Source organism: Asterias amurensis, chromosome 6, assembly GCF_032118995.1.
Source record: "Asterias amurensis chromosome 6, ASM3211899v1".
Classification (NCBI taxonomy): domain Eukaryota; kingdom Metazoa; phylum Echinodermata; class Asteroidea; order Forcipulatida; family Asteriidae; genus Asterias; species Asterias amurensis.
Window position 1 is genome coordinate 20,472,696 of NC_092653.1, and position 9,811 is coordinate 20,482,506.

A 9,811-nucleotide genomic window follows, 5' to 3' on the forward strand; every position below is an offset into this window, starting at 1 on the left:
ATCTCACTCATAAATATCTGCATCCCTGTCAATTCTGAAAATTTCAAAGTGTAAACAAAGGTATTTACATCCTGGCCTAGGATTCGCACGCGGACTTTTGACTCCGAAGTCGAGAGATCTACCGCTAGACCAAATCGATTCACAGAAAAACCTAGGCAAAATCTCACTCATAAATATCTGCATCCCCTATCAATTCTGAAAATTTCAAACGTAAACAAAATACTGTCATCTCTGCCTAGGATAAGAACGGGGGACCTTTGACTCCGAAGTCGAGAGATCTACCGCTAGACCAAATCGATCCACAGAAAAACCTAGGAAAATTCTCACTCATAAATATCTACATCCCCTACAAATTTTGAAAATGTCAAAGTGTAAACAAAGTATTTACATCCTGGCCTAGGATTCGCACGCGGACTTTTGACTCCGAAGTCGAGAGACCTACCGCTAGACCAAATCGATCCACAGAAAAACCTAGGAAATATCTCACTCATAAATATCTACATCCCCTACAAATTTTGAAAATGTCAAAGTGTAAACAAAGGTATTTACATCCTGGCCTAGGATTCGCACGCGGACTTTTGACTCCGAAGTCGAGAGATCTACCGCTAGACCAAATCGATTCACAGAAAAACCTAGGAAAAATCTCACTCATAAATATCTGCATCCCCTATCAATTCTGAAAATTTCAAATGTAAACAAAATACTGTCATCTCTGCCTAGGATACGAACGGGGGACCATTGACTCCGAAGTCGAGAGATCTACCGCTATACCAAATCGATCCACAGTAAAACCTTAAAATGCAGCAAACAGCCCACAGCCATAGACATGAAAACATATAATTTCGACATGAAAACAGTCTAAAACTAGAAATTGAGAGTTTGTGTACAAACTCAGGGTGTTCGGGTGAATGGTCAAATGAGGTCACGTTGTGTACAACATTTGTAGAACATTACAAGAGGTTTCATGTAGTGAAAGAATCTTGTACGTAGCGTTTGTGGTTCTCAAGATATGAATTTTTCAATTATTTACCGTTTATTTAACGTAATGACGTCATCGATGACGTCATCATTCCAAAAAAGTTGCGGGTTCATCTACTCATGAAGGTTCATGTTTATGATAAGTTTCAAGTTCATAGTAGTTTAACATTTTGTTCAAAATCGCACGAAGAAAGATGAGGCGAATCCCAGCGTAGTGGAATTTGAATTACGCGCGCCTTCAACGGAGTCTGCATGTGTATACACAACCCGTAATGCCCACAGCCACGCAGTGCTGTTTTGTCGTAGAGCATGGATACAATGTAGGCCTACATGAACAACACGCACACACACCCACACACCCACAATACAATAGTAGCATTCACATACATGAATGGCGATTTTGAACTTCCGATTTCAACCGGAAGTAAAAGTCACATGAGGTCACGTTGTGCACGACTTTTGTAGCTAATTACAAGACCTTTTATATGCACCAAATATCTTGTGTGGCATTTGTAGTTCTCAAGATATGAACTCTCCAATTTTTAGCGTTTTTTTGAACGTAATGACGTCATCAATGACGTCATCATTCCAAAAATGTTGCTGTTTCGTCTACTCATTAAGATCAATATATGTGGTAAGTTTCAGGTTCATACAAGCTTTAGTTTTTGCGAAAATCGCGCGAGAACGTTCGAGGAGAAGAACACGCAGAAAAAAAAAACAAAAAAAAAAAAAAAAAAACAGAACAATAACAATAGTTGTTCGGCTGGTGGCCGAACACCTAAATATGGTGCCCCCCATAGAGTTAAGGCCGTGTCCTAAACGGCGACTTCGGCTACAGTTACGGCTAGATCGCGCGCGTTTGCCTATTCTTCAACACTGGTAGACGCGCTGATCTAGACGTAGCAGCTGTAGCCGAAGTCGTCGTTTCGGACACGGCCTTATATAACTCTATGGGTGCCCCATAGCAAAAATCCCCTGAAGGGTTCAAAGGTCGGTAGTACTGACATCACAACGCATGTGAAGCACGAGTTGCTGTTTTCTATGTACACATTAGTGGCGATCTCCGCTTTTTGGTGTTAAACTTTATCGGTGTTTTTAAACAAGGCATACCTTTCTTTTGCAACATCACAGCCCGAGTTTTTGCCAACCCAGATTAGAACACTATGGAAAGCCATAGGTGCAAATCAAGAAAAGATCGCTATTTTGGTAACAAAGAAACCACAATTTGTTGATTTTGTTAAAAAAAACCCAAAAAACCCATTATTAGAAGTACTTGTGGGAAACCCGCGCTACCGCGAGAGTGTCGCGCTGTTTTGATTTCACCGAAGCATTAAGATTGATCTTAACTTTGTATCAATCTTATAAACTGCTAAGCAAAGAGTGTACTCCGTTTCTTTTATTTTTTGCGAAACTAAGTTGCCTCTCTCCAAGCTCAGGAAAAGTCTAGACAGTTTGGTAACCCTCTGGACAGTGTCTGGCAACTGGTAGTACTCACGATGGACCCGCAAATCATGACCCATGAAGTCTGCAAGTGTTTCAAGCTGATGTTCATTCAAGGCCAGAATTTGTGAAACAGTCGCTACATGTTTACGAAGCTTTGTAGACCGCATGCTATCAGCATTCTCAAGGCCCGCCTGATTTGCATATGCTCGTAGACAGTCGCTTCCTCGTATATGACCTGAGCCTCCGTAACAACTTCGTGCGAATAAGAACATATTGTCTTGTGCCACTCCAGCTGCATTTCTATTTGCGACCAGAGCCTTCAACCACGCCATCACATCAGTACCAAGAAGCACAGGAACAGTTCTGCCCCTCTTACCAACTATTTGAATGACTTTGAACATTTTACAGAGATGCCGTTCAAGATCAGTCATCACGCAATCACCATTCACAATGGCTGCACTACTGCACTTGTGAAAATCTTCCAGTTTCATTTTGGATACTTCCCCCTGTCGTCTGCGGTTGAAGATAATGAGATGGCACAGTGTGACTTCATTCAATTTCTTCCAAGCTGGTGTAATTTCATGGCCCTTAGCAGAGTGTAGGAGCTGCACTTCCCTGTTGCCAGTTTCATGAAGGAACGATGAGATTTTCACCACATCTGCATTTGTGGGGTGATCAGCACGCTTGTTGCGCTTTCCTTGGTACAGTGTTCTGTGTGCGGGGGTTGACACAAGTTCTGGCCACTTTATTTCACATAACTGCCTTAACTGTTCGGCCTGTTCCGCTTTTTGCCTAAGATTAAACTCTAAAGCACTTGCTTGAAGTATGAGTGCACATCTCTTGATGGAATGTCCAATCTTGAGTGCTAGAGATGGAACGTGATACATCTGTTTTCCTTCACTGAAGCCGGCGACATCATGAACAGCCTTGACGATATCATTCAGATGGCGGGGATGCACGAATACTTCCAGTGATGCATTTGGTTGGTGGGTGTTTTGTCTCAGTTGTATAACAAGACGACCAAGTTCTTGTAGTTTGTTCCGAATGTAGCCATGTTGTGTAACATCGTGGCCAAGTCTAAGGTATTCACGTTTGGCAACTTCCAGAATCAAAGAATCATTCTTGACAATCAGACCAACACTGTCTCTCCTCATAGAACTAAGAACCTTGTTCAACTGGAAAGATACACCAGCAGGGGGTGGTTTTAACAAATCACTCTTGTTAGCTACTTGCCCCCTAACACGACCTATCCTACTGCTACCATCAGTCTGTGCAGGGAGCGCAGGCTTAAGTGGGCACTGATGACGCCAAAGATCAAGACGCACGTAATAGCCATAACAATGTATGCATGGTCCATATGCGTGTGGAGATGCCTCATGATTTGGTCTGTATACTATAATAAGGACACCCTTTCCCTCTCTAAGGACTTGGCAATTGTGTATGTGATTACCAATATTGCGGATGTATAACAGAAGTTTCTTGCGGGCACTAACATCGGTCTCCGATGCTATCTCTACAACTTCCCTCTCCTCTTTGTGACGCGACTGAAGATGACGAGGTAACTTGGCCTGAGGCTCATCACAGTAAAAGCAATAGTGTTTTTTGTCCCATTTCCTTTGTCCACCGACATTATCGGTCTGCATGACTGTTACGGCACACTTCTCACTAGAATCATTTGTTTCACATCCTACAGCTTCATTGCTTTGGTGAAGCTGGGCAGTTTCTAAACTAGCTTGTGGGTCATCGTCATTCCAGGAACTGGTGTTGGGGTTGACACAACTTGAAGGATCAGACTGAAAAATAGCTTGTGGGTCATTGTCATCCCAGGAACTGGTGTTGGGGTTGACAGACCTTGAAGGATCAGACTGAAAAATAGCTTGTGGGTCATCGTCATCCCTGCAATTGGTGTTGGGGTTGACAGACCTTGAAGTATCAGACTGAAAACCTGATGTTTGATGGGCCAGCTAGCAAGGAAAAGATAAATGACATAATTAACACCACTGAGATATGATTAGGATTATGACACAAATTAAATATATACGGTTGAGTGGATCAGTGTGCCCTTAAACTGATAGGCAAATAATACATAAGCACTAGGCTAGTCAGAACTTAAAGGAACACGTTGCCTTGGATCGGTCGAGTTGGTCTATGAAAAGCATTTGAAACCGTTTCTTATGAAATGCATATGGTTAGAAAGATGTTTTACAAGTAGAATATAATGATCCACACAAGTATCACTCCAAATTGCACGGTTTTCATTTTACGTCGCGAACGAACACAGTCGTCCATTTATGGGAGTCCAAGTTTTGACCGTGTTTGTCGACGAGGTAAAACGAATGCCACGCAATTTTGAGGCATATTTGTGTTGATCATTGTACTCAATGTGGCACGGATTGGTTATTATGCAGCTTTTACTATAAAGCGAGTCGCTTGCCGGAAACAGCAAGTGTTTTTTGCACTCTGTTACATTTAGAGAGGACATTTGTTTGCCTCAACACGTCAACCTTGGGAAAAACGTCTCAATTGTACAGAACATAATGTATTATGAAGAAACATAGCATGTTATTCAATTAATATCGATGGAATTAATACATGACATCATCATTTACTCACCTGGTGCTCAAATAAGGAGCGTGTGATGCCATCATCAGTGTAACGCACACAGTACTTGATCAGCGACTTCCCTGAAAAATGAAAGGCAAACGGTTTATTAATTTGTATTTCATTTGGGGGGGGGGTGGGGGAAACGTACAACTTTGTGCCATCTTTAAAACGTGCTCTTCACGTGATGTGGATCACAATAAGGGTGTGGAACTGTAATTTCGTGTGTCCACAGTACAAAAGTAATGATACTTGTTTAAATACCTTTGGTTATGGAGGTGATTACAGCTGGATACCATGACGAGTCTGGAGGCCACAGTGCCATTACGCTGTCCCCTTCTTCATACTAAATTATGTAACATATACATTATTCATCGAACAAAAGTCGATCGGTTTAGTGGAACATGTCATAAGGGTCGCACTAAATACCGACAACTCACGACCCCTCACGACAACAATGTTTCAGTGCACTTTAACAGAACATTTTTACATATAAGTCAAACATTAAATATATATATGCACAAGAGTCATATGCACCCAAATCACTTTCAAACTGTGAAAACAATTGTATTTGTAACTGTAGAAAAGGTGTTTGTGACCCCGAATTTAGTAACGAACGGCAATATCCGCCATGTTGTCTTTCAACGCACTTGGACGATTCTATTATACCGCAAGGGTGATACAATATGCAAGATGAGTATTTACTCTTGTGAAAAATGTCTTTCATGGAGTTTAAAACAATATTATATTTCAGTTTCTCCTTTTAACTTCGAATTCCAGAGTGGCGGCTTAGTTACTAACAAGAAAGAAACAATCAGCAGCTAAAACCAATACGAAAACTTAACACTCAGCGCTCAGAAATGACCTTGCCCCCTGCGGTTTAATAGAATCGTCCAAGTACATCGAAAGACAAAATGGCGAATATTTCCGTTCGTTAGTAAATTCGGGGTAAAAAACAACTTTTTAACAGTGACACATACAATTTATTCAACAGTTTTAAAGTGATTTTGATGCATATGACTCTCGTGCACATATTTAATGGTTGAATTACGTTCAAATGTTCTGTTAAAGTGCATTTAAAAATCATTGTCGTGAGTTGTCGTGAGGGGTCGTGAGCACCCGTTAACCATTTGACCGGTTAGGGATGGGTTTTTTCTATTCTGAATCAGTAGCAAACCAATGTATTTACTCAGGTACGAGTTTACTTGGGTATCAGTACACCCGGGTACGAATTGACTTGGCCACGAATGAACTTGGGTACGTATTGACTCGGGTACGAATTTACTTGGGTACAAATTGACTTTGGTTCGAATGAACTTGTGGAATTCCAACTGGGGTACGTATTCTTAGGGGTTATTTCTTAATCACATGCATAAACATAAATTGGTCATGTCCTAAATCATTTAATTATGTGTTTGATGACAAGTGTAAGGAATCGTTAACTGGTCAAACGACTATATATAGTATAGTGATGTAGTCAGTACAGTAAGGATTACATGGAAATTTATTTACACTCAGATCACTCACCATTTCTTGTCTTCTCTCGAGAGCTGCCATGGGTCGAATGGTTGACTCTAGGGTCCTGGTGGATGCAACGCACTCAATGTTTATGATGCGTCCCCATGACAGCTGCAACCGGCCACGCTACCCGATTCAAATCGAATAAGCTAACCGTCATGCATAAATGAGTTCAGAATTAGAAATGGCCGCCTCTACTACCTACAAGAAGGAAACTTCATATCAACAGAGGGCGATGTAACCATCCAAGAGTGCTAACCGGCAACAGAATGGTGTTAACTCACACATACTCCTCTCGTAAATGACGTAAACCGAGGATTAGTCCCAAAAGCTTAGATATCTCAGTGGCGTCCAAACTGGCTATAATGCTGCATTTATCACAATTTTTAAAAGCGAGGACGTCCTCGCTGTGCTAAAAGTCCTCGATGTGCTAAAAGTCCTCGATGTGCGAGTGTGTATTCACACAGAAGAGCTCGGTTTGCAGCGATGACAAGTACACACACACAATCACACACACACCACACACAAATCGGCTATTTATAAAGAGATTCTACTTGATTAAAAGTTTGCAGAAAATTTTGAATATTGTTAAATAAAACATCTGTTTTTACGATTAAGTGTTTTACTAACATTCGGCCGGCCATGCCAACCAAGGCGGTTTGTTTATTAACAAAAGAAAGGTCTTTACAGTGATTGAATTTTTCAAAGTTTCTTTTTTAGGTGCAGAAGTTATCTGTAGGTAACGGAGACACTCGTATTCATTTTCAAAGGTATGTTGTGATTGTTTTCAATCACTTTTGAAGTATTTTTTGCCGTTGCGATGACAGCAAATTTTAGAGAACTTCTATGCACAACTTTCCGTGTAACAAACCTACGCAAACATTGTTTTTAAACTTTTGTTGATTTATTTCTCTCACAATCTACACCAGCAAACTTTAACCCCTTGATGACGTTATTAATCAGAAAGGAAGTAACAACGGAAAATAGAGACATTTTGGCACTTGAATCTACAAAAAATAAAAAAAATAAATGTGATACCCCTGTTGTCCTGTTTTGACCTGTTTCTCCGTAATGTAATTGCCGACAAACAACTCACCTAGCTTGATCAAAACTCATCAGGCCCTTTAGCGATTATGATTAGGATGTCGCGTTGAAATCCCATCCAACCATCAAGCAATTAAAAAATATTCATCTTCTAACCGCTCTGTCGCTAATCTTCTACTGATTTCTTTTCCTATTATCGAACCATGATTGATCGCTGTTAAGAAATTAATCTTGTTGCGATCAGGGCAATTGGAAAATATTTCACCCGTAGAGATAATTCTGAGTCGTTTTAAATTTGGTTCGTCTCGGATCACTCTGATGAGCACCTACATTGTGTAATACACTATTTCATCTCATCTTTGTCATTAAACTTGTTGCTTCAGAACATCTGTTTCTAAGAAATGAATTGAGATAATTATCTTAGCAAATTGAATTGTTCAAACCAAGTTTTAAACTACCCAGAAAGCTGAGGACAGAACAATAAAAAAACGGAGACGACAAACTGCTCAGCACGCTATGAGATCAATTCCATAATGTGGGTGTTCAGAGTAGTCCGAGACGAACCAAATTTAAAACGACTCAGAAAGATGAAGCTTACCAGATTGATCGGAGACAAAGCAAACTGAAACTGCTCGGAATTATCTCTACGGGTTCAATGACAGAGAGACCGGAAACATTTTTTAAATTGCTCAGAACGCAACCCAACCGATTACTGTGAAACTACTGGTTCAATGATCGGAGAAGATCAATCAAAGAGCGATTGAAGATGAGCGACAGAGTTACATATAAGATCAAATATTTTTAAATCACTACAACTAGTGTTTTCTGCAATTTTCTGGTACTTGCTATTGGATCTTGTTTCTTGGAACAACATGCGTAGCGTTCTTAGCAATTAACAATTATTTCAAATATTTCTGTCATTGAACCCGTAAATTCACGAAACTCATTACTCAGTTCAGAAATGAACTGAGAGCTTTTTGAGCAATTTGAAAAGAAATCTTGGATATTAATTGAGCCGTTTTCAATTTGGTTAGTATCGGATCACTGCAAGAAAAAGAACATCCACAATAACATTCTGAGCACAAATTTTTCGTGTCTGCTAAGAAATAAATGAGATCATTTTGAGCAGTTTGAATGTGTTTTCTCTACGATTTCCACCAGCAGCCTCAGATCTGTTGCAGATAATTTGTTCGTCTCAGATCGAATATTTGCTATCATTTCTCAGCAGTTTCATTTTTTTTTTCTTCTTTGTACTGCGTGCTCAGAGTAGATTTCAGACGACCCATATATTATTATACAACTCTCTGAAAACCCCCATAAAATTATAAAAACGGTTCATAGCAGTCTTAAAAAATTGTGTCTCCGGATCGCTCTCATTTCCCCTAGTCTATGCGTATGGTGAAAGAATTGCTCAGAATATGATAAAAGCATGAAACTTGGCACAAATGATCATAACAACATTCTCAACATTTTCAGGGGTGGAGCCACTGAGAATTGTATCCAGCATAGCAACGGTTGCTATGTTACATATTTTCCATAGCAACTAACACAAAACATGCCCAACAGGCAATTTGAATATGCAAATTTCATGGTAGGCAACCTGTTACCCTTTGCGACTAAGTTTTCCATAGCAACCAGCACAAAAACTGCCCACAGACAAATTTTTCTTTAATATTTCATTTAAAAAAAAAAAATTCAACTTTACCTATAATGTTAACATCAATCTTGAGCTATTAGTAAATACACAAGTCCTAACATGGTTGCTAGGCAACACATTTTCCTTAGCAACCAGTACATAGGATGTCTATACATACTAATTTTTCAAAATGATTTTTATGCAATAAGCATTTTCAATATTTTCAAAAGATGATTCCTTAGATGCTTTTGTTACTCATGATCAACAATTTTATTATAGAAGGCTTCATTACCTTACTAGGCAACATGTCCATGTTGGTATCAACACGCCAGTCTAATAGCACACATCATCCTTCATCCTTCAATACTATGCCACCTGTTTTGGATGAGGAGACCACACCCTCCAATGATGGGTCACTGTTTTGAAGTTATTCAGGCAGCCGGCACTATATGTCAGCCCTGAGCTAGATTCCAGTCATAACTGTTTATCAGCCCAGTTTGTCAAGATGAAGCAGTACATGGGTATGAAGAGGCTGTGTGGTGAGGACTACATCTAGTTTGTCATACGTCTTGGGGATGTCAACAGATGACC

At 40.0% G+C, this 9,811-nt stretch overlaps 1 protein-coding gene across 1 annotated transcript; it reads right to left on the reverse strand.

The window, feature by feature from the left end:
* Nucleotides 1–1,931: 1,931 nt before the first annotated feature.
* LOC139938714 (uncharacterized) lies at nucleotides 1,932–6,579 on the reverse strand. Its single transcript, XM_071934331.1, has 4 exons — nucleotides 6,550–6,579; nucleotides 5,287–5,368; nucleotides 5,035–5,105; nucleotides 1,932–4,385 (listed from the first exon to the last, which is right to left on the reverse strand). Exons 1-4 carry the CDS (start codon nucleotides 6,577–6,579, stop codon nucleotides 2,298–2,300), a joined length of 2,271 nt encoding a protein of 756 aa, XP_071790432.1. The 3' UTR covers nucleotides 1,932–2,297.
* Nucleotides 6,580–9,811: the final 3,232 nt, after the last annotated feature.

What these genes read in the sequence shown, in the direction of transcription:
- LOC139938714 (XM_071934331.1), bottom strand. Translation starts at nt 6,579, where the DNA reads ATGGCAGCTCTCGAGAGAAGACAAGAAATG. An exon ending in TCGAGAGAAGACAAGAAATG is followed by an intron (nt 5,369 to 6,549) that starts GTGAGTGATCTG and finishes TACATAATTTAG; the next exon opens with TATGAAGAAGGGGACAGCGT. An exon ending in GCTCCTTATTTGAGCACCAG is followed by an intron (nt 4,386 to 5,034) that starts GTGAGTAAATGA and finishes TTTCCTTGCTAG; the next exon opens with CTGGCCCATCAAACATCAGG.